The sequence below is a fragment of the Melospiza georgiana genome, chromosome 6, assembly GCF_028018845.1.
Source record: "Melospiza georgiana isolate bMelGeo1 chromosome 6, bMelGeo1.pri, whole genome shotgun sequence".
In the NCBI taxonomy this organism is placed as follows: Eukaryota; Metazoa; Chordata; class Aves; order Passeriformes; family Passerellidae; genus Melospiza; species Melospiza georgiana.
The window spans coordinates 11,619,004-11,644,616 of NC_080435.1; the positions used below are offsets into that span (position 1 = coordinate 11,619,004).

A 25,613-nucleotide genomic window follows, 5' to 3' on the forward strand; every position below is an offset into this window, starting at 1 on the left:
GCACTAATTTCTTCTTGATAGCTGTGTATCAGTCTTTTCCAGCAAGGATAGCTGCCTGTCAGAACCAAACATGCCACTGTGTGTCCCAGCATAAGTGTAAATGGCGAAGGCTGGTCTCCCACACTGACATTTACTGGTGTCACAGGAACTTTCCTGTCCAACCACCCAGGAGGCACTCTGGCAGTCACACTCCTACTATCACACTCCTCACTGCTGGGACTGAAACCCCTACACAGTGGGTGGCTCCAGTGACCCAATGGGTGCACTTGACTACCCCACACTCACACCGTCAGACAAGGTCTCCTTACCACATTAACCCTGGTTTCACGTAGTGCACTCATAAATCTCTGGTTCCTTTAAGTAATTTAATCATGGTGCATAACACAAAACCAGCTTGAGCTGGTTCCTCTGGAGAGGAAGCCTGAGCAAAGGAATTCCTGTGCTTTCATAGCCTGTCTGTGCTGCCAAAAGTCTGGGGTCTTCCAACTGAGTCCTTAACTCCTGCTGCGTCCCAGTGTCAGGTCACTTGGCCAGTGCCACAGGTGCCTGTGCCCTCTGCTGTGCTAAGGGACAGCACCCAGTCACAGCCCCTTCCGTGCCTGGGGCTCCCAGCATTTCTCCCAGGCAGGGCACAACCTGCAGTTCCCACTGCAGCTGCACACTCAGCACCTGCTCCAAGTGTATCCTCAGCACTGATCACTGACCATCTCAAAGGTGTGCTAGGGACAAAAGGTGCAGGGCTCTGAAAGCAAACTCACTGTGGAATAATGGTGAAGGCAAACCAAGATGAAGTTGTGGAAACTATTATCTTTCTGATAATAGAGATTGGCAGAGGGGCCGTCCCTGTGCAGAGTTTGCATTTAGGATGTGACAGTACATCAGGAGGGGAAGATAAGCTGTGCTACTGGTAATGAGGGGAGAACTTGGGCTCTGACACTGCATGAAAAGGTCACACCTCAAAAAGGGCCTGGAAGAGACAGATGCGTGTGAGGCTCCAAAGAGGAACCGAGCCCAAGGAAAGCCAGGATGCAGGACAGGGTAACAAAACAAAACATCAACACTGTCCTTAACTATAAAGAAAAAACTCATACCCTTCACTCAACAACACTGAGCTAATTTCCAAGTGTGAGGAGATTGAGGACAGATAACCATGATTTGCATCTAGGTAAGAGACAGATCTGCAGACTTCCCTACCAAAGGAAGGCAACTCAGCTCCTGCTTTGAAGTCTTGCCCTAAGAAAAGAAAAGGAGACCAGAAACCTCTCCTGAGGCTCCTAAAAAATCTGGAAGAGGGACAAGAACATTTTTCTAAATACACTGAATCAACAGTTAAAATTAGAAGAACTACTAGAAGACAATCAGAGTCAAGGAAAGGCAATAGTATAAGAAAAGGGACAGATTGTACTATGTGATAGTGACAGCACACAGACAGTGAAGATGGGATAGTATTCCTAAACAGAAGCATCACCTGGAAATACATTATAACCTCTTCATATACATGCAAATCCAACAAAGAGGTAGGAGTGAGACTGAAAAGAGGGCATACATGAAGACCATGTGTACTGAGTGATAAAAAATGATGCAAAGTGAACTTAGAACATCCCTGAATCTTTAAGAAGAAAGGCAACTCATTGCTCACCAGCTGCAGAATGCAGAACTGGACCCTGTTAGAGAAAACCAATTTTAACAAGACAAGCCAAAACAGAGCTTTGATTTCAGAGGATCACCAGCCTGGGATATAATCAGCTGATTTTTATCTACCCTATATGCCTTATAAGCCATGGGGCAGTCATAGCAACATCCTTCAGACAGTCCAGGAGCTCTCACCACTCACAGTATTTTGGAGACCCCTGCTAACATACTGGTCTAATTTAACCACAGGACACAAGCCTCTTCAAATATCATGCTCCAGGTCCACTTGAAGAGATTTTGTCATTACTTTAGAGTTGAGAGGTTTCTCTTTTTACAGAAGACTCTGTATTTGCCCTTTTCCCCTACCTCTGGTCACATGGCCTCCACTAGGTAAGCCTCAAAGAGAGTTAAGTGGGGGCAGAAGATGGGGCTCAGGAATGACAGACATACGCAAGCAATGGTTATTTATTTGAAGTTGGAAATTTCCCATCATCACTACCAGAGACCTAGAAAATAATAATTTCAAGTGAGAAATAACAGCTTTTACAACCACTTACTTAAAGTACCATTTTCTCCCATTCAAACTGAGCTCTTTGATGTGCTTTATACAGCAATAATAAAAATTTATCCAGAAGATAAAGTTACTCAGTGTTTGCTGCATGGATTAGACTGCTGATGCTTTCTGTAAGCAAATCAAAACCAGAAAAATAAGTAGAATTTGCATTTTGTCAATAGGAAATGTGCTGTTAGGGAGATATATGGCAGGGATTATATTGAAGGGAGGGTCTCACTCTTTTCACTGGAGTTTAGTTTCACTTTATGTCTTTCACTTATTGTGCCAGAAGCCATAGCCAAGAGCAATGATGTTGTTTCCTGTAGATGAATGTATACAGTGCCTCCACACAACAGGACATGAACATGGGGAGCACAGTGGGGCTGTGCAATCTTCCTGCAAGGCACTGCTGACCAATTCTTTCCAGCCAGTACTGCCACAGCAAGACACCGTTCCACACACCACGTACCCCAAACTGCTTTTGAGCTAGCAGTAAAATCAGGGGGTTCACTGCAACATAGATAATCTTGGAGTTTGGCTCTTTCAACAGCTGCTGTATTTAACAGCACAGCAAAGAGTGAAGAATACTGGAATGAAAGCAGACAGAGAAAGATTTAGCAAAAAGCAGAGAAGCTTTTCACAAGAGTGTGAGAAAAATGAACTTCCCCTAGGAGCAGCGGATGCAACTGCAGACAAGTGACTCTGGAAAGGGCCACAAAACAAAAAGACCAAGATTCAGTGTGCATAGTGCACTAACTTTATTCCTTTCCCCACTTTTTGCTTCCTGACAGTTCTGTTTCCTTTATTTCCTAAAATCCTCTGAAAAAATTCTCAAAAAAAAAAAAAAGGGGGCATCTGCTTTTTAGATACATATCCTGGTCCCAAAAGAAAAAAATATCCTATCTACCCTACTCAAACTGCCTATGACACAAAAAGCCTCAGAAGAAAGCTTCCCAGTAGGCTCTAGTTAAGAAAGACTACATATTTCAGCCCATAATCCAAATATTTTGGGTGTCTCACTTGAGCCCTTTTGCAGCTTCCAAACCTGGATGTGTTTCATTCAGATGAGTCAATCCCAGGCACAAACTCAGCTAACAAAAATGAATACATTTCCGGTTAACTACAAACCCATTCTTGCCTTTTAAGGCTTCATTCAACATTTTTTTTTCTAACGGGTATTCTCCACTGAGCCAAATCAAAACTCAGGAGATCTCGAAAACCCAATGCTATAATGCCACATATCATTTTCCTGGCTAAACAAACTGAAAGGTCCACATTCCTTCTGGCACCCATCGTATTTCTGTATGCTACAAAGTGTTCATTCTGTAGAAGCTGGGGCAAAGACATGTCCAGGCAGAGTGCGCCAAACTGGCAAACGCTGAGGGCTGCAGGGAAAACCCATGAGCTGGGGAATCACCTACAGAGCTGCACACACTAGGATCAGAAGAAACACACAAGATCTCAGGAACCTCATGAAAATTTTCAACTAAACAAAAATCTTAATATCTCAGTAAACCAGAGAACTCAAAATGCATAGACAAAAGACATGGAATCTACATAGTAATAGATCTTTGATTCGCAAAGTGCACAGGACTTGGTTCCAAGGCAGGACACATTTGTTTCCACACAAAATCCAAGCTGGAACTTAGCGTGCACTAAGCTCATAAATTTGTCAATCTTTTCTTCAAGCTTCTTGGAAAGCAAGCATTATCGCTGCAGTGGCACCTGAGGCTGGCCAGAACAGAGGTTCTTCAGCACCTTGCTCGACACAATAATGAACAGCAGTTTCAGCATACTGCCATAAGGGTTAATTTTAATTTTGACTCTTGTTGGCTTGGTTGGCTATTTCCATAAATACCAACCCAGCAGATATAATTACAAAGCAGGTATATTTGGTTCCAGTCCCTCTGCAAATTTAGTGGCAACTAATGTTTGAAAATTGCAGGGTGTAAATTTAGCATAGTGGGTCTCACATCATGTTTTTACTGCTGGAGACTGTATTTGATTAATGAGAATTAAAAGAAAGATACCAGACTTTATGAAAGCTTTTCTGGTTTTTCCCCAAATCTCTGGAAAGAAAGAAGTAAGAAAAATCAAACTGTATTGACTTGATAGTGATGAAAACAGTGCAGCTCAAAACTGTGCATTTCTGAGTTTCAGCAATCATTCTTTTCAAGTTGATGAGCAGAGAATTGCTAGTGCCAAGCAATGCCAAGACTTCTGCCAAGCAGCTATCAAATCTTGGTAAGAAAAAACAAGCAGCAGGATATGCCTTTGGAATACAAGGACAACCTGAACATATTTTCTCTGTAACAACAATATTTAATTTTCTTTCACAGCCCCAAGAAATCAGCGACTGGCTAGCTCTAATTGTAGCTCTCCCAGCACTACTCACATACACATTTGCACCTTCCTGTCCTTCTCACTCATTCCAAGAAGTTCAAAAGACAATGAAAACTGTACATAATAGGTATTTTTAAGGACACTTTGTTAAGTAATACACAGTGCCAGACTGACACCCACTGCCATCAAGAGATCACCAGTGTAAGGCATACAGACACTAGCCGAGGTTTCTCCTACTTAACAGAAAAGTGCAACAAAAGCAAAGCAGCCTCCAGCCTTTGCATTTCCAAGAGTCAGCGTGGCAGTGCATCACTGCTGTTATGACAACTCTGATTCTTCCTTGGCAGAACAATATCTCAACCCACTCACAGTCTTTACTTGCTTCTGCTCATTTGGAGTCGGATTTTCTAACCAAATACCTAAGCAGACTTACTCCAGACTTACTGAGATCTTCAGTCCTTCAGCACCAGAGCCTCTGTCACACATGCCCTCTCTTTAAACACAGGCCTATATTTAAAAGAACAGGAATCTTGCCAAACATTGAAAATTCAGTTTTCTCCTGGGGAAACCTGAACTGAAGACACTTGGGAGTGATAAAGTTCTTAAAAAGGCACCTGAGATTCTTCAGAGACTCATTTCTCTAATTTTGACTGCAGTAATTTTCTTAAAAGTCAAGGACAGATTCTGCTCAGATCTTCTTTTGAAGGGTCACAGTCACAGCTGCCACCTCCACTGCTGGAAAGCCCAGTAAACTCCAACCACCCATACAGTGAGGCTTTGCCTATTCTCTGAAGCTGCTCCATTAGCATCAGAAAAACAGGCTTCACAGGTGAAGTGCAAAGCTCTGAGGTAACAGACTCTGCTATAACTGGAAAATTAGTTAAAACTTCAGAAAGGTTTCACATACTTTGCATCAGACAAGATGTAAAGCAAATGGGAAAAAATGAATAAAGAGAGTGAAGACTTTCTTCCTACAAGACAAGTAGGAGGGGGCTTTCATTTAACACAATTATCTTCTCTAAATTTTCTCTTCAGTTCTACTTCCCAATACTGGCAGCTTACTGAAGTATGTGGAGATCATCACCTAAGCAAAAAATATTTAGCCAAGAAGACAAATCCTGTGCTTATGTCATAAAGACCATGAACTTGGGACCACTTTCAATATTCTTTTTATTACACACAAAAAAAGTCACTATCTGTCAAGATGCTTCCAAAAAAGGATGTTTTCATTGTTATTATCACTAATGCTCAATTTAACAGGTAAGCTGTGCCATCCTGTTGGCAGGAGACATTACACAACACAAAAAGACAATAAGCCATACTGTCTAGGACACAGGATAAGCAACATGATGAGAATGGTGACATCATTGGCTAACCTGTGACTCATATATTATACAAGACATCAGGCTGATCTGTTTTCAGAGACCCCCAAGCAAGCACCTCGCAGCCTGGATCATTCCAGACATGCCTTTGTTCATCAGTCTGTACGAGAATGCTCATCATTCACTGCACCAGAACCTAAACTCCTTGAGTTTAAGGACCCAGAAGAGCTGAGATTTGTGAATGACAGACAACTCAGTCACATTCTCCTCAAGTCCGGAAGAAAGCCTGTCTGCATCTCATACTGCCCCATGTGGAATGAGACTCCTGTGACCCTGGTGACCAACCCAAACAAAAGAGGATGCTGAGAGTCAGGAGAGGCTTCCTTCAGACTACCTCATTCATAATTTAACTGTTAACAGCCATGTAACTGGAGTGGCTGCAGGAAAAATTAACTGTATAAAAATAACTCTGTTATGCTGAAAGCACTTCAATTGTGTTTGCTTTCTACTCAAGCAACAGGGCTTCACTTTATTTCAAGGGTTAGTCCCTTTGGGGGAAAAAAAAGGGATGAAGCTCAACTAATAAACAGAACTAATTTAACTTCATTTTTAATCACTCAAGAAAGGCTGAATGTGATTACTATAGTCTTTCACATTCTCCTCATCTCCTAGGCAATTAATTTTCACATATTCAATCATAATATAGTCTATAACATAGGAAATATTTATGCACTTGTTGCTTTGCTACAAGTTTTGTGTATAGATATTTCTGATTCAGGGGGTTAACACAAAAATAACATTCCTTTTGGCCATGTACACTGACCTATATTCTGTGAACAATCTCAAAGTATAAAGGGAAAACTAACATAGAAAATATAATGGAGTGCTAAGATTCACCCAGGACCAAGAAACTTTGTTCAAGCTGTGTCCTAGATCATATTGTTGTGTTTTACCCACAAAGCAGATGATATGGCTCAACCAGAAACAATATTATCTGTTAGCTCTTTGCACTATGGCTGCGTTTTCTCCAGATTTTCCACTAAATAAATTTAGAATACACTACGTATTGACTGCATTACAGCTGATGACTGCACACAAAAACTTAACTGAAGTGTTACCTCCATCAAACAGTACCCATTTATTCCATGTGTGAACTTAAGACAAGGTCATGTGAAAATGCCTATAATACAACACCCCTAACAAAGACATCCTTAGGATGAGGATATAAGTTCTTGCTTCCTTTCACCTTATCTGATCACCAAGTTCATTCATATGATCAGAAATGGTACAGAGCATCCTTCAGCAGTCTGGAAGCTTCATCCAAAAAGCAGGAAGACTTTCTCAGAGACAGCCACCACAAGGTAACTCTGCAGTGTCATCACTGCCATCATTTGAGTGGCCATTATGAATTTTTCAGTGTATTGCAGATCACCCTCCACCTGGCTGACATTCTCCATCACACTCAGACACAAGGGACCGTCAATCACAGCGACTGCCAGAGAAGGGCGGTGACACAACTTTCCCAGTATGTCCACATACCTTCTGTGTTTCAGAAGCATCTTGGCAGCAAGCACACACTGACAGAGATGCTTTGTGATCAAACATTTACTTAGCACTGAAAAAATCTCTATGGCAAGACCAAAACCACAGAAAAACTTCAAATGTATGGCAGAAAGAGTTTCCTTCCCCTATGTATTCCCAAACCAAAAGCACAAAATTCATTGTGCCACTGGAAACCGGAAACTAATTACTCCTTCCCCAAGTCTTAATTCTTCCTTCTGCTGCACCTTTATATCAGAGCTTCTCCACTGAAGATGTTAAAATCTCACTTGAGAAAAGCACTGATTCAAGGATTACTCTTGTTTGTGGAAAGTGATGTTCTAAGCCATTGTACAGACTTGAAAATTACTCTTTTCCCTCTCTCAATTTGCTGCCTAGAAAGGTTGACAATAAATATTCCTGTTAATAAACAGAAGAACAGATTTAGGAACACGAGGCAGGTACATTGTTGTGCAAAACATCCTAGCTGCAACACATTAAAGTCAAAACTCTGAGTTTGACAACTCGTCCATGGAAAACTATTTACTCAAAGCAGCAGCAGCATCATTTGTGTCCTCTTTCCCTGAAGACAGACAAGAGTGACTACAGACCTAACAAAGTTCAGCAAGCTGAAAAGATTAACTTTTTCATTTTAATGAAATATCATCGTGCAAAATTTCATTTTGAAACCAACACTTTTTAAAGGAAGCTTGGTAAACAGAAACTGAAGCAAGACTGCAGTAGGTCTCTAAGGAATCCCACAAAGCAGCTGATTGACACGGATATTCTTTCCAGACTGGTCCCTTTAATGAAGTTTAAAGATATCAGAACACATTAAAACAAAACCAACAAAGGGTGCTTGGGCACTGGAAGAGGCTCCCCAGGGAAGTGGTCACAGTTCCAAGCCTGACAGAGTTCAAGAAGCATCTGAACAATGCTCTCAGGCATAGGGTGTGATTCTTGGGGGTGTCCTGTGCAGGGCCAATATCTGGACTTGATGATGCCTGTGGGTTCCTTTCAAATCAGGATATTCTGTCATCTCTGAGAACTGAGATGTCAATTCATTTTTATTCCCACAGCAGTTGAAGGCAGAAAGTTAATGCACTTAAACAAACCCATTGAGGTTATTTTAAAGAATTGTGATGCAAATTCTCAAGAATGTATAAAAATAGTAAAAAAATCATTCTTCATGTGTGTTTAAGATAGAACTGAATCAATCTGGAAGCTATGTATGTTAATACAAAAACAAAAAAAACAAACACACAAATAACCCACCCCAAAAAACAAACCATATATTTTCCTTTAACGCCTCCTTGCAAACCACACTCAGATGAAAGACATGCTCCAACAGACTGAGCACTGGTTTTTAGGATGCAGCACAGGGTTTGAAAACATTTGGCACTGCCAAACCCTGCACAAGTGTTAAACAGTTTCTGCAAGGTGAGGCAATGTCCCAAATTTTAAGAAAGTAATCAGAAAACATATGAATAAAGTCCAGTTGTAGCTATTTATCTTTGGACCTTCATCCAGGAAAGTAGATGAAAAACCCTTGCAATGTCCCAGGGGATAAGCTACATAGATAAACGAATACTTCTTCTCCATCTCTCATTTCTACATATCAGAGAGTGTGATACTGCCCTGCCTCCTCATCTATATTTTAGTTCACATCTTACACAGAACAGAGACTACCCTATGCTAATAAAAATAAGCACCACATATTTTTCAGGACATCTATTTTAAAGTTCCCCTCTCTAGCATCCAAAAAGAAATCTGCCAATGCTCCACCCTAGGAGACTGGAGGCACTAATTTCTTGCTAGCAGGACGCACTGGAAGGAGAACCTGCACAACTCCAAGTCCTCATCTATGAATCCTCACGTAAAAAAGCAAAACATATACAACTGTTATCCACTCCCAACCTACATATTCTGATTATAATGAAAAACTATCAGAAATAACTCGCATATGATTCAAAGTAGGGCTCTAAAAGGGACAACTGAAACAGCCTTCTCACACAAGCTTAGAGACAAGCAAGCACTTTGAGCATCAGCAAGAGGAAAAGACAGCAGTCGAGAAGTAGCCTACTTGAACAAAGAAAGAAGCAAAAGTAACAAACAGTGACAGTGTATCACACACGCAAAGCTGAGTCCTCCAAGTTCAGTCTGAGTTTCAGCCCTTCCTAGACCTGCTGCTTTGCTGATGCAAAAAGAAATCCACCATCTTATCTGATGCTGTTTGTTCCATTCTTTTCATAAGCTACTAAAATTTTAGTGGGGCTTGAGGGCAAAGCATTCATGGAGGAGAAGGGAAAAGGCATGTGCACAACAACCGCATAAAACATTGGGAAAAGCAGAGAAGTGGAACTGACACTGGCAGCTACCACTTCCTAGCGTCTTACTTAGCAAATCAATCAGAAATCAGCTCCAGCAATTAAGTGATAATGAATTATTGATGACACTCACTTTGGGGAACCGAGCACTTACCAGCATTTATGAAACTAAAGAAACTGAGGTGGGTAAGTGCTATCCCCATTTTGCAGATGGCACAAAGCCAGGCAGACAGCAAACAATTCTGCGACATTGCGACTTGCCGAGGATCATTTATCTCTAGCACGTTATCTCAGTTCTGTTTGCACATGGTCACACATTACCTTGATTTGTAACACACTCCTGCTTCAGAGAGGCACAGTGAATGCTCCAGGTACAGAATAAATAATTTCAGTAACCACATCCTACTACCATTTCAGAGGTGGGGAGAAAAAGGCTGCTCAAAATAAAGGACAGCAAAATTGAAGCCAGGGAAAAACCACTTTAAAATGTGATCTACAACATATGTTCAGTGGCAGAATTTGCCCTTGAGAAAGCAAAGAAGGTATTCAAGCTCTACTATTTCAAGATACTTTAAGTCTGTACTTAACATGTGTTTAAGTCAGCCAACTTATTTTGCCAATGCAAATATATTCAACTAGAAACTCAGAAGAAAGCCAAGAATTCAGTCTCAGATTTAAAACATTCTTGCCAGCCACTCAAGGCTGTCAGTAATGCCATACAGGAACATTTCCTATCACTAACACATAAAAGTGATCTAGGAAAGAGAACTCACTCTACTCCTACCATACTTCACAACTGAGCTTTCCAACTGATGCCATTATCTATTTATACCATTAAAAACCAAACAGACAAAGGAGGATGTGAGCATTCACTGCACATTATCTATCCTGCCCCTTCACAATTGTTCATCAGACTTAGCAAGCAGACAGGCTATTGTCTACCTGCACTTAAAGGTAAGTCTCTCACACTTGTAAAGCTTTCACCCTCAAGAGCAGCTGCCAGAGCTGAGGCAGACACAGATGCAGCTTTACAAATTAGTGGCCATACGTCATCCAGCTGGTGTGAAGCACCACGATGTCCCTTCAAACACCACAATGGCTACACCCATGCGAGTGTGCTGACTTGTAGTCAGCTCTCTGACAGGAATGCTGGTGACATAAGCTTCAGGAGGCAGAAGATGACTGTCAGTACCTGCCATGTAGTCCAGCCTTGCAGACAGGATGTCTTTCAGGGAAGGGCAGCTTTCTGTATGGAATTTGAGATGACTGGAGATAGGGTTCAGCCCTGCCACAGATGTCTTACATGATCATATTATTCTGCTTTCCTTGGCTTCAGTTTTCCTTATCTGTTAATGACTACTAATGCTCTCCTATCCCATGGGAATACTGCCAGCATCCATAATTTATGTTTCCACCCTGCTTGGATGCTGAGAAGATGAGTACCTGGAGATATATACTGATCAGTTGTCTGCCAAATATATAAACTGTTTTTAAAGAAATATCATAAAAAATGCAAACTATTAATATTAAAGCCCATCTGTGCATCATATAATCATTAAGGAGGGAAAAGGCCTCAATAATCACTGAGTCCAAGCATTAACCCAGCACTGACAAGTTCACTACTACATCATATCCCTAAGGACCACATCTACATGTTTTTTGAACACTTCCAGGGACTGAGATTTCACCATTTGCTGGGCAATCTGTTCCAATGCCTGATCGCCCCTTCAGTGAAGAATTTTTTCCTTATTCCCAATATAAACTTGCCCTGGCACAACTTCAGGCCATTTCCTCTTGTCCTATTGCTTGTTACTCTGTCTACCTCAGCTCACCACAATGTTCTTTCAGGGTGTTGTAGACAGCAGTAAGGTTTCCCCCCAGAAAAGCCTCCTTTTCTGCAGGTTAAACTACACCAGCTCCTTCAGCTGCTCCCCACAGGACTTGTGCTCCAGACCCTTCACTAGCTCCAGTGCTCTACTCTGGACTCATTCCACTACCTCAATGTCTTTCTGGCAGTGAGGGGCCCAAAACTGAACACAGGATTCAAGGTGCAGCCTCACCTGTGCAGAGTACAGGGGACAATCACTGTTCTGGTCCTGCAGGCCACACTGATTTATGCTAGGAAGCCATTGACCTTCTCATGTTCAGCTGCAGTCAACCAGCACCCCCAGGTCCTTTTCCACAGGACATCTTTCCAGCCACTTTCCCCCAAGCCTACAGTATTGCATGGGGTTGCTGTGATCCAAGTGCCTCAGGACTCGGCACCTTGCCTTGTTGAACTTCACACAATCGGCTTTGTCCCATTGATCCAGCCTGCCCAGATCCCTCTGCAGATCCTTCCTACCCTCCATCAGATCAACATTCCCACCCTGCCTGGTATTGTCTGCAAACTCCATTGATTCCTCAGCAGCAAACACGCAGTTTTATATTTTTATAATCAAAAATCTTTGAGTTATGCAGGTATGCAGCTGATACACAGTTCCTGGATTCTGACTAAAATAGGAAGGACCACTCTAACAGATAAGCAGGAAGGAGTTTGGGAAATTGCAGCTCCAACTACCAACTAGATTCAGTTCACATAGTAACTCTAGAGATAAGTGATCCCCTAGACCTAAGAAACTCAAACCATTTTAGATACAGAAATTAACTGCCCTCTTATTTACACTTACAGGTTCAACAAGAACACCTGGTATGGTTCAATTTCTGTTTTCCTTTTGCACATACCCTTTACTTTGTTTAATGCTGGGATGTGATTAATGGGAAAAGGGAACAACTTGGGAAGCTTGTTTGAAAACAGATTATAAATCTGTATGTTTCAAAGTATCCAAAAATCACTCTGCCCTGCAACTATACAATGACTAGCTCTTGGTATAGCTGCTTACACCTAGGGTTTAATTTTGACCGTTAAGATCACTCAGATGGTTCTCTAACCAAAACATTTACTACAGCATTTCAGTAATGCATTTTTTCCAACACAACAGGCCAACACAGTCCTTCTTAACCAAAGCAAACAATGCTGGAACAGTAACTAAATCTGGGCTAAGTTAGTTTTCTTACAGGAATGTGCAAAGTAGCTTGGAAGGCTTGTGTTTGCAAACACCCAACATATTCCATCTTCAAGGGCCAGACTGGCAAAGGTGCAAAGATCATTCTATTTCCTCAATGCCACTGCTCATTTGAGACATCCCATATCAGACACGCTTCCTTTACAAACTGGAGATAACCACCTGATTTTTTAGAAGTCTAAATCATGCACTCTTTGCTAGGTTAAAAACTGGCTGGATAGCCAGGTCTACTGGCGAACGTACATCCAGCTGGTGGCCACTCATAAGTGGTGTTCTGCAGAGCTCAGTGTTGGGTCCAGTCCTGTTTAATACCTCTATCAATGAGGCATTAAACTGACTGAGAGGACCAAGTGTCCTGTCAGCCAGTTTGCAGACGGTGCTACGTTGGGCAGGAGTGCTGACCTGCTGGGCAGGCCGGATCAATGTGCCAAAGCCAGCTGTATGAGGCTCAACAAGGTGAAGTATGGGTCCTGAGGGAGCTGGGGGTGTTCAGCCTGGAGAAAAGGAGGCTCGGGGGACCTCATCACTCTCTACAAATGCCCAAGAAGAGGTTGTAGCCAAGTGGGGTTTGGCCTCTTCTCCCAGGCAACCAGCAACAGGACAAGAGGACAGCCTCAAGCTGCACCAGGGGAGGTTGAGGCTGGACATTAGGAAGAATTTTTTCACTGAAAGGGTGAGCACTGGGATGGGATACCCAGGGAGATGGTGGCATCACCACCCCTGGAGGTATTCAAGAAGCAACTGGACATGACACTTAGTGCTATGGTTTAGTTGACATGCTGGTGGTTCAGTCAAAGGCTGGCGCCAGTCTTGAAAGACTTTCCCAACCGTGGTGAGTCTATGACTGTATGTGGGCCTAACTTTAACAGGATCTAATGGGCCTTACAGAGGTCTTTCAATACAGGCCCAAAGGAAGTTACACTGATTGCTTCTCCAACTGGAAAGTTTGCTCACAATAGAAATCTGCCTCATTTTGCAACAACTGATGAGGAAACAAAAGTACCAACACTGCAGGGAAAAACCAGCTAATCTGTGGCTGAGCAGTTTCCCCTTGAGACTACTCACAAGGAGCAGCAGCAGTCAGCAGGTCAGCAACTCTGGATTCAACCTCAGTTAGGACATGAATATCCTGCCAATGATCAGCACTGGTTCTTGTGTTTCCAGATTTTATTTGACTCAGCTAATTGGCCATTAAGCTCCAATGAGGTGGACATTTATCTACAGATAACACAAGGAAATTGGAAAGTAAGCAGCCTGAGGCTACCCTGAAGACTGTTAACCAAATAGCAAGGCAGAGCTCAATTAAAACAATTCATCAGAAAACCTATATAGTCCATTGGCAGATTTTCAAGGATCCCATTAGAAATTTTAAGGATATTCAATCTGATTAGATGCTGAAGTCTATCTCATGTAGAAACCATTAATAAGTAAAGAGCCTTTAACTTTGAAAGCCTGAACATTACCAAAGCCACAGCAGGAAGAGACACTGGGCCTTTCCTGTGTAACTAACATGCACAATTTTGCATAAGAATAGCAAACCCTTCCTGTACTCTATTGAAAAACTTGAGACTGATGAGTAGGTGCAGCTGTGCAAACCAATGTCATCAACTACGCACCACTTTTGGGTGGACTCTGTTGATGTAACTAAGAGAGACACACTCTTACATGCTACCTCAAAAAAGAATACATGCAGGACCTCTGAATCAGGAGTATTCCATGAAATGTCTAATATCTCAGTTGTTGAAAAGGGCAGGCATTTCAATCACTTGAAATTGCAGTGCAAATACAAAATTACACTGAAAAACATTTTCTCTCTCATTTTACGAAAATTTAAAGAAGAAAAATGGCTATTGTGCTCTTAACCTTACTGGACATATAATTCAAGTACAAAATAAGGTCACTGCTATTCTGGACTCTTTTTTTGAAAAGAAAGGTTGCAATAAAAAACATTCCAAAAAACATGATACTGACAGTAATCCCTATAAGGGAAAAAATCTGACAACGCTCTACTTCAAACTTGCAATTTAGAAGCTCACATTCCTCATGGAAGACTTTCAGGGTACAACTGGTACTGCCAACTCATATTGTTTAAAAATTCTCTTAGGAACTCTACTATCAATGTCCTTTTTATCTTCCAAGTACTCTGTTAATGTTCTATACAGACCACTTTGATCTTTGGACAGAAGCAGATTCTTGATTTGTATACTACACGTGGAAGCTCCATTTTCAGAGGAGATAAAAAGAATAGGTTCCTGAAACTTAAATACTGCTTGCAGATAACAGAGGGAAGTCCTCCATCTGACTGCAAAAGGACAAATGCTTGTGGTTGGATTAAGAATGTGTAAGCTGAAAAATATCACAGGGATGTACTTTTCCCTCCACACTTGCTGATATTCAAAGCCAGTATATTCACAGGACTGAAAATGCCTAAGAAGAGTATGTAGATCTCCCCTTTTAAGACAGGGCTACCAAACACTTCTTAGAGAACATAAATCAGAATTCCAACAGGACTCGATTCAATTAATGTCAAGTTTAACATCTAGAACCCTGGTCACATAGGAAAATGAATGATCTGCTCATTTAAAAGTTCACAGTGTTTTGGGTTGGTTTTTTTCACAATTCTACCTGTAAGTCCATTTATGCTCTCATTTCACTCACAACCAAGTACTGAACTTCAGCCATATGGATTGTTTTTCCCCCTCTCCATCTTCTTTTTACCTTTTAAAAAACTTGCTGAAAGGAAAAAGCCTTTTTTGAGTTTGAAAGACAGCAATCACCACAAACACTGATCTTCCTTAGCCAATTCTGAATTATACCTACTTAGTTCAAGGACTTGGTCTTTTAATAGCGATCGAGCAGTAAGTTCTTCCAGACTCCAGGATTTCACAAGTGCAGGCTGCTTTCCACCACACTGAGCAGATCTTGATTGCAGCATCTATACTGTGCTTTTCCAGTTACACAAACAAGCAAAGATGTTCAGATTTTACATGATGCCAAGGCCTTGAGAAGGCATTTCTTACTGTTGATCAGATCATGGAAGATTTAGTTTGGTATCTTCAAGATCACCATCAGAGCCTCAAACTCTTTTGGTGGACAGCCATTCTCCTCAGGACAAAAACCATGCACATCAGGCTCCATATAACCATATATTCAGTTTAGGAGCGTGCAGTTCCACCCAGCTTTTAAGACTTCACAGTTTTGGACCCAGCCACAAGAGCAACTTGTGCCATTGGCAGGAGGCTGGCTAACAGGTTAGGACTTATTTGGCCATTGAAACTCATTGATTGCAGTGTGTTTCCTTTGAAGGTCACACATGCTGACTCTACTAATTTATGAAGAACTGATGCACTTTGGCAGGTGAAGCAACTCTACATATTTAACTCTCTAACTAGTCTATGACTGCACATATTTAACAATGCATTCACAAATGATTTAGCAATTTATAAATCATGCCTTTCATCGTGTCACGTAAATATTACCTATCCTTCATTAATGATCCCTGAGAAAGAGCTCATTTGCTTAAGATGCACATTTCACTTATAAATTGTACCAGAAACTAAGTAACACCAAGTCCCAAGTAGTCTGCTCTTACTAAACTCCACCTCCCAAACACAGCAGCAAAGTCCTACACAGCCTAAAGCTGAGCCTTAGCACACAGCATAGCTAAGCAATGGACAGGGAAGACAGGGAGAAGAAAAGCAAGCCCAGCACTGGTGGGAGAGTGAAGCAGAAGACCTGCAGTAGATAGAGGCAATGGAAAAATGACAATTCCTAACTACAAGTTTGGCATAGATATTGTAAGTATACATAACAGCATCTTTCTTTTTAAGTACAGAGGCATGATGAGGAAATCCATGGCTAGCTCTATGCATCATCAATGGGTACACTTTGGTGAGGTCATGAGGCAAGAAGGAAAAAAAGAGAAAAGGATACTGAGAGGAGGAAGGAAGTGGCACAAATCATCTATGAAAAGAAGCATGTAAAGACTAAGTCATCAGCATGCAGCTTCACAACAAGAGAACAAGGATGCAAGCAAAGAAAGAAAAAGAAAGGAGTTTAAATCTGACAAGAAAGGGATTCACAATCTGAGAAATAATGGCTATCTTTAGCTGCAGAATTTTAGCAAAGCTTATACAAATAGAAGCAGAAACATTTAACAGCCCTTAACATAACTTCTTGCATTGGGAGACAGGAGCAGAATACCAGCCCTGAGACTGAATTGGCAGCCTTGAAACTCAAAATTGCAAGCTCAAGCATTCCCTTCTGTAGCCATGTGTAAGCAGTAACTGCATTCCCCGTCAAGCAGCACTATTTAGCAGGTTTGACACGGTCCTGAACCATGGGTTACCTGTGCAGAGCACCCCAGACAAGCAACAGTACTTCAAGTTGTCAGCTCCTGCCCTGCCTTACAAAAGGGAGAGAAGGTGCAACTTGACAAATACATGGATTTTCCTAAGTACATTAATTTTTGTGTCTCTAGCATGCTTCACATCTTTGTACACCTAACACTCCTATGTCTGAGGAACCCTAATGCCTTTATGCTAACAACAAAAAAGAAAGGGAAAAAAACAGGAATACCTGACTAAAAATTATCATATCAAGAAAAATCTACTTATCTCACATCAAATCCACACCAGGCAAGGCTGAACATCTCTTAAATGCCAAACCCACTATTTTGAACTGTAAAAACATATGCCTGATATTTGTGGCACATAGCTCTTGACTAAAATTAGGGTAGCACTAACAGCATCAAAGAAAGATAGCAGGAAAGCTGGTGTCAAAAAAAAAAAAAAAAAAAAAAAAAAAAAAGACAAATAAAAAAGGAGTGGATATAGTGAGGAAAGAATTAAATCTTGCCCAAAGTCATACCCTGATCAGCAACACAACCTGGAACAGATCTGTTGTCATCTCATTGCAGGGGCTCCATACTGTTGTCTCCTTATCACAAAAGTTCCATACCGTCTTGGTGCTTCTCGTGGGCAGCTCCTCAGAGCACTGACTCCAACTCCTTCACAAAGCAGCCACTGACTCCAGTTCCCTTCTCAACCAGCCACCCCATTCTTTTATAGCACTCTTCTTCTCACTGGTTACAGCTGTGCCCTGTTAAAGTCAGCCCTGCTCCTAATCTTTGCTAATTGGCCCAGCTGCAACTCCTTAGAGGTAAGATTACTTTCTACACTACCTTTATTTTCTTCTATCCTATCCCCCTGTAGATCCTGCAGCACTAAAACGGTGAACAGCTTTGCCCAGAAGAATACAAGTCTTTAGCTGACACATATACACATGGCCGGCGATGGTGTTCTGTCTGGAGCTATAAGCATCATCTGACTCATTAACAATTGAAGTGATAAATTCATCTAAAATACATAAAGCAAGAGAAATTACTCCAAGGAGTGATGGAATTTGAACACAAATACTTAATAGCCAGAATTCACATATTAATTTTTAATAGAACCACAACCTACTTGCTGCCATAACATTATTACATGTTATGAAAACAGAGATAAAGCCTCACAGGAAAATGTTACCTAAAAATCTAACTTTTCATCCAACAAACCCAACAGTTTCAAAATAGACCAACACAGGATACCTCATGTGATGTAACTGGTTTCCATCTAAAATTTTCAATAAGAGAATCCTGAACCAGGAATCTCCCTGATAACATTCCCTAGGAGCCATCTGGAATCTGTCTAAGCAGATAAAAGATAACACAACACCAGAGACCCAGGGCAAGGTGCAGTACTTAGGGATTTCTCCTTTAATTTAGAAGGAAAAAAACTAATCAGAATCCCTACTAAAGAATAAAAATAGCACTACAACCTGAAAAACTGTATTTTTTTGCCCCTATTGAAAAAAGCTATTTCATAACACAACAGCATATTTCAACCATATTAAACTTATAGACTTCCCAATCTTTAATAATTTAAGTCTCAGGCTCCTTGAGAGATACCAAAGCCATTTTAAAATAGAAACTTTTTGGCTAAGAAGACATAGTATCAGGACCTCGGAGTTCATTAGCTCCCAATCCTAAATGATCCCAGATTTTAGCAGTTTCACAGCCACATCACCTTCCATTCATTACCTCAGCTCCCTGTTCACTCTGACATGTGACACAGCAACTTACTCAACCATTTACACATTGACAAAGAGGAGCTTTGCTTGATATGTTTTAATTGTGACAAGTTCACAGCTGTCCAGCCCACGGCTGGAAGAAGGCTTAAGAAACACAGAGGAAAAAATTATCAGCAGCCACCCCACCCCCCCCAAATTGCTTCCATTTTCATTTTGTTCCTCTGGGGCCTTTTGATTATCCACCCATATGATTCCCCAATTCTTCAACACATTTCTCACACTAACAGGAGCTACCTATTATTTCTCTCCAACTTCCAAAGAGTACACATCTGTATAAGCTGCAACTAAAATAAGTACGTGATTCCACAAGTTCCTTTGCAACCAAGAAGTGGGTAAGTGGGGATCTCTATAAGCAACAAGAGACCAAGGGCTCCATTTAGAAATCTCACTGCCTCAGCATTTCCCATGTGCAAGTTAAAACACACCCACACACCAAGCCAGCTACTATTACACCGTCTTCTCTCCTAAAAGGATTTTTCTGTCCTGATAGACAACACTGCATGCAAGGTGAGGTTGGCCTAAAATGCCTTTTAGTCTGACAGTTTCACTAGCACAAGAGGCTGCATGAAAGAAACTAAACATCTGATCAAGTTACTGCAGCTTACAAGCTTCTAGATGTCAATTAATCTGGACACACACACAGTCCTTGCAAATGCAAAATCCCATTGATCATATAAATCAAAAGTTCACTATCAGAGGTAACTAATTTAGACGAATGCTTTCTGCCATGGTGTTTTGTTTCCTTGTTTTTCTTAAACTGTTTGTTTAATTTTCAATTTTGTTGTTGGTTTGGGTTTTTTTTTTTTTTTTTTTTTTTTTTTTTTTCTTAATAAATATGAGCTCCTCCTCAAAAATTCTATAGCAGTCAGTAAATGTATGATAAACCGATTATCCTAATGGCTGACTATACAATTACTTCCAGCCATGATCTATTTACATTTCAAGCAAAGGGCAATCTGTCATTCTATGTTTAACTTGAGAGCTGCCTTAAAATACATAATTAAAACTGTTTTCACTTGAAATATTCCCTTCTGCATCTTAAATATAGCCCATTATGAGATCCTGCCAGGACAGAAGAGTTGTTGTAATACCTAAAAGACAAAAATGCCAAAAACCAACTATTGAGACCCAAGATGTTTCTCCTTCCTCATCTTCGAAACCTGCCAGCTGATAATGAAGCTGTTTTCAAATCCTTTCAAACCCTGAAAATGTCAGTTGAAATAGTTATCACAGTGTCTTGCACCAAAGCCAGAATATCCACAGCTCCAGTCTGCAGCAAGCAGGACAACTGAACAGCCTTCCAGGCTTTCTAGCAATTCATAAAACTCACCAGCTTCTACAACAGATGAGACACTGAAATGGAGAGCACGGCTACCATCACAGCAGATCTCAGCTACAGATTTTTCAGGCCTTCTCCATTATTGCATTTCTGCTCACATGGACAGAAAGAGTAACCACAGAACAGGATATATGACAGACACTACTCTGGTAAAATGTACCAGTTTGGAAAAATAAATTAAAATTTAAAAAACGTAAATAACACAAACAAAAACCAAAACAAATTCTTTCTCCAGGTGACAAATTAATTTTTAATTAGGCCTTCCCACATTGCACTGAAACACAGAGATGCTTGAATCTCAGCTCAATTCATCACTGCTACTTAACAAATCAACATAACCCTGTAACAGTCTACCAGATTTACAGCAAAGGGAACCATTTTATTCCTCACCCAGTAGATAATCAGCATAAGAACGAAAGCAGGATGCAGGTCCCTATTGTCACAATAAATGTATTATAGTATCACCAGGAAACTTTTTTCTCTAAAGAGGTATGGAGCTTGCTGGTCTCAGTATATCAAGCACTACAGACTGACTGCATGCTTGTAACAATTTATTTCACATTTATACAAAGGGTGCATTTTTACTACCTATTTTCTTTATAACAATCTTCATTTTCTGTCACAACATGTGACTGCAACATTGCAGTCATACTTCCTCCCTCTCAACCTGGCAACTGCAGATTCTTTGCAGGGATTGTGCCAGGCAAGATGGGATGCTGGGAAGCTCCTGGGCCCCGCAACTCCCCACATTCAGTGAGTAAGAGAAATCTGTTTAAATCTAGCCAAGGACATACCTCCCCCAAATCATCCTCTGCTTATTTCACTCCCTGCTCAAAAAATGTACTTGCAAGAGTAAAGTCTGACAACAGCCTCAAACATCAAATGTCAAATAACCAGAAACTGATTCAAAACAACTTGTGTGTGTGGGCACAGGCTCCTGTGACAAATCCCACATTCTCCTCAGCATGGCTGGGGAGCTTTGCATTGGAGTGAGTACCCCTGGCTGCTCTCATTATGACCACTGGCAGACTCATATCTTCAGCGAATATCCAGTGCTTGTTGTTTATTACTGTCCCAAGCTGGAAGTTTCTTGACTTACCAACTCCAGGAATCTTCCTCCATCTCTCCCACACTGATGTCCTACCCACGCTCACAGCTGGCTTATGTACCAAGAAAGACAAACACTGGTTATGAAGCACTAGACTCAGTTTAAGAGTTTTCAAGAGGACTGCCTGAAAAACACAGAATAGACCTACTGAATATACAATACAGACATGAGTATTCAAGTAGACAGTGGCTTTTTTCTCTCTGCTTATCTAACAGTGGAGACCACCACTCAGTACTGCTGATTACTCCTGCCATGCAGTACATAAGCTCTTCAGCAAAGAAATTCTACTATTAGCAATACCTCTGAATATCAGTACAAATTAAGACCCATGTAAGGAAATAATGGCTATCTCCTTAACACCATGTGGAAGTTTTAAGTTAGCAGATATTACACAATACAGACTAACGAAGTAACACGACTCTTCAAATAGCTCCTATCCCTGCCTGATTTTAGGGATGTTCTGGTTTTTTGCAAGATTTTGAGGTGAAGTTGGAAAATGTAATGAAAGCACACGTGTGGCCCTTCATGTTTATGCTATCTGTAGAATGGGTCCTGATTCTAACAATCTTAGACCAAAATACTGGAGGGAATAAGACACAGAAGCTTCCCTTAATACAGAGCAAGGTGAGTATATTTTAAGAGGCATAATATCTACATTATATATTTGACTAATGTATCAGAAAGGCCCTTATATTGAACTGACTCCTGGGGATGATACTTAGAAATCCCAGCTGTGCACTGCATTTTGATTCTCCAGTCAAAGACTGACACTGTAAAACCTTCTTCAGTTAAAACAGAAAGGTGTGTAATTGTCAGTAAAAACAGTGTCCCTTTTTGCTCACTTTCTAAAAGCAGTTAATTTACCTGAATGTTTCTGACTCCTGCCATTTTTCTTCTTAATGGATGATATACAGGTCAAAGAAAAAAATACACAAAGATATGTTCAAAACATGTTCAGTAGGATTTAGGTTTCTTTAAACTAAAAAAATTGTCTTGAATACACAGGACAGTGGCAGTCAGGATTACAGAACTCATTTTTCTGTTAGGGATTGTTTACATTTTATTGGGTTTTCGGCTGTAGTGTACTTGCAATTCACTGAAACAATCCTTTCCAAAACTCACTGTAACTGTGTGTAGATCAGCTTCCATTACTTCATACAAGCAGTAGAAGATAAACACAGATGTCTGTTTTCTAACAGACCTCCTTCTATATTAACTTAACCTGATAATGTTGTTACAGTCTGAGCTGGAAACAGGAATCCTTGCAGGACCTAACCTACATCCAGGAACTCCTGGGCAGACACTGAGCCAAAGCAAAGTGCTGGAAACTGGGTCACACTATGACATGTACAGGGCAGCAGGAGGGGATCCGAGCTGAGCCTGACCTGCTTATACTGGCAAGAGAACGAGAGATGAAAGGAACTGGGTGCGTGGTGTGTGAGCTGCCCAAGAGCTTGATGAGACTTACATGAGATGGGGACTAGAAGAGGAAAGGAAGGTAACCAGGAAGCTCCTGTGCAAGGAACAGAGGCTGAAACTTCAGATCCATAGTCTCTTTCTGATCAATTACTAGTTAGTTACCAACTGAAATTAACAAGCCTGGTGTAAGTTCAAACTCGAGTATCATAACAAAGTAAAACTTTTCCCATGCGGATAGGCTTTTTCAGGATGGAAAGCACTACTTGATACAACTACAATATTATGAATAAGGACAAAAATAAAAGATCAACTTTGCCTTGCAAAGGTTCACTGCCAATGCAAGTCAACAGTTACTTCTGCACACTAGCAGAACGACTGTTTAGACAGGGACACTATACTCTGTTTATCTTCCGTTAACTGAAATTCATCCCTAGGGTTGCAAGGTTTCCCATCTGTACCCAAAAAAGATTCAATAGGAAAAGAAGTATTTATATTTTATATCAGGAGTTACCAGAAGTAAAATTCAAAACAGAGTGAAGGCCAGGCAGAGACAAACTTATGCTCCCTGTGGGAAGCTTGCAGGGACGCCAAAATATACAGAGGAAGCAACATCTAAAAAACAAATCCCTGAAGACCCCCTACTTTATTTTTCAAAAGAAAAACAGAACACATGAAAAAAGAAGTTTCAGAGATTTCTTTGATTCTGCCCCAAAGTAAACCAGAGTCTCTGGTTAAGTAACTGCAAGAACGTTGTGCAAGAACCACAGCCAGTAGTCAAAAAGCTGAAGTACCAACTTCCACACAAGAAACAGGTCTTTGTCACTGCCCCCAAGCCAAGGTGGAGCAGGAATATGGGGTGTGGGTGGCTGGGAAACCTTCCGATGTCAAGATCAGTATCTTGTAGATGGGATCCCTCCGTGTTAATCTAAGGGTGGTATTACAAGCAAATATATTCAACACATGGAAACATGTAACTTGCTGTGAATAATTAGATGAAATTTTGGCAGTAATAGAATGGAAATTAATAAGGAAGAAGGCAACACAATCCAGGTAAACAAACTTAAGCTTCGTCTGACGCCTCCCAAAAATGGAACAGCAGAAATAGTTTTACAAAGATACCTAAACCTCCAAAGACTTATGAGTGTCACAGTCAAAGTTTGCAGTCGTCTAATTTCAAAACAGTGCAAGTCCTGTCACTCTTCTCCTCCTTCCTATCCGTCTACACCAAACTTTTACCATAGAAGCTGTGAAACTTACGAGTTCTTCATGACAACAAATACTCTTAAAAGACAAGAAAAGAAAATAATTTGAGCTTGATAATCTGAGTTTTACACACTGTGTGTCATCACTTCATCGCCAAGGCGTGATTCGGAAACAGACACAGCAGCATGCAGCCAGGCTACTTACACTGTATGGAAAAGTGCCCGCTAAGATCATGTTGCAGAAATAATTCACACCTGCAGCAAAGCTGCACAAAACATCACCAACTCGCCAATTTTGACAGGCATATGCCGACCGTGGCGGGGAGAAAGAGTTTCTGTACAGACAAATATGAGCAATAAGTATGAAATCCCCTTTCCGCACCCCAAGTAAAGCCAGCCAGGACCCGAGCGCTTCACTTGGCCACATCCCAACGCGGGCCCACCGCCGCAGGGTCGCCCGCACCCGCCACGGCCTCCCTGGCCCCGAGGCGGCCTCGCAAAGGAGAAGGGGGCCCGGCCCGGGATGCACCAGCGGAGCCGCGGCCCCTTCGGCCCGGCGGAGACTTCGATGCCCGGTTCGGCCCCGCTCCACGCGCCTCGCCCCACGCCAGCCCCGCTCACCCCCGCTGGGGCCGGGACCACCCCGAGCACGCCCAGAGGGGCGGAGGGGCCGACACGCACCCGCCGCACCCCCGCCGTGGGCATCCCGGCCCGGCCGGAAAGGGAGGGGAGCGCGGCGAGCGCAGCCCGGGGAGGGGCGGCCGGCGGCGCCCCCGGCCCGCCACGAGCCGCCCAGGGAGGCGGGGGTGCCGAGGAGGCCCCGGCGCCCTCCCCCGCCGAGCGGAGCCGCCCCCTCGCTGGCGGGCAGCGCCCCGGGGCACCGCCCCCGCCCGCACTCACCCGCCGAGCCCAGCAGCAGCCACAGCAGCCACATGGCCCCGCGCCGGCCGCCCCGCAAACTTCGGGGCTGCTCCGCCAGTCCGGCCCGACGGAGCCTGCGGCGGGGAGCGGCGGTGCGGGGGCCGGCCCGGGGGAGGGCCCGGGGGTGGTGCCGCCGCCCCGCCCCGCCCCGCTGGGCGGCCGTGCCCACCCGCGGCCGCCGCCGCCCTGTCCGCAAGGCTTAAGGGTCGCCTCATCTTCCTCACCTCTGCTACCCATCAGACACCTCCGGCCAGTTTTGACGGCCGGGTTGCGGTGGCATTGGCGTTTCTTACAACAAACTCTCCGCTTGCCGTGCAGCGGCGGACAGGAACCCTTTAGGAACACCTGGAAGAGTTTGCGTCCGAGCTGCACCCCTGCAGGGGCATACGTGCTTACTCAACACCTTCTGCAATGACCAAGGGGTTTATTGCTTTCAAAAAGCTTCCCCTTACATCTTCTGATGCATGCTCTTCTAAACTTTATTCCCTAACTAGAAGACAAGGTATTTCCATAGCCAGTCAGAATCACTTCTGAGATCATCAACTCCAACTTATGACCAAACACTACCTTGTCAACTAGACCTTGGCGCTGAGTGCCATGTACAGTCTTTTCTTAAACACTTCCAGGGACAGTAACTCTAGCACCTCCCTGAGCAGTTCATTTCAATATCTAATCACCCTTTCTGTGAAGAAATTCCTCCTACTATCCAAG

The 25,613-nt window shown here is 42.3% G+C and overlaps 1 protein-coding gene across 1 annotated transcript in view; it reads right to left on the minus strand.

Moving 5' to 3' along the window:
• LDLRAD3 (low density lipoprotein receptor class A domain containing 3) overlaps positions 1-24,935 on the minus strand; it is a 107,556-nt gene extending 82,621 nt beyond the window's left edge. Inside the window, exon 1 of the mRNA XM_058027196.1 lies at positions 24,882-24,935. Within this exon, the coding sequence (XP_057883179.1) occupies positions 24,882-24,915 (34 nt within the window). The 5' untranslated portion in view covers positions 24,916-24,935. The remainder of the gene's footprint in view (positions 1-24,881) is intronic.
• Positions 24,936-25,613: the final 678 nt, after the last annotated feature.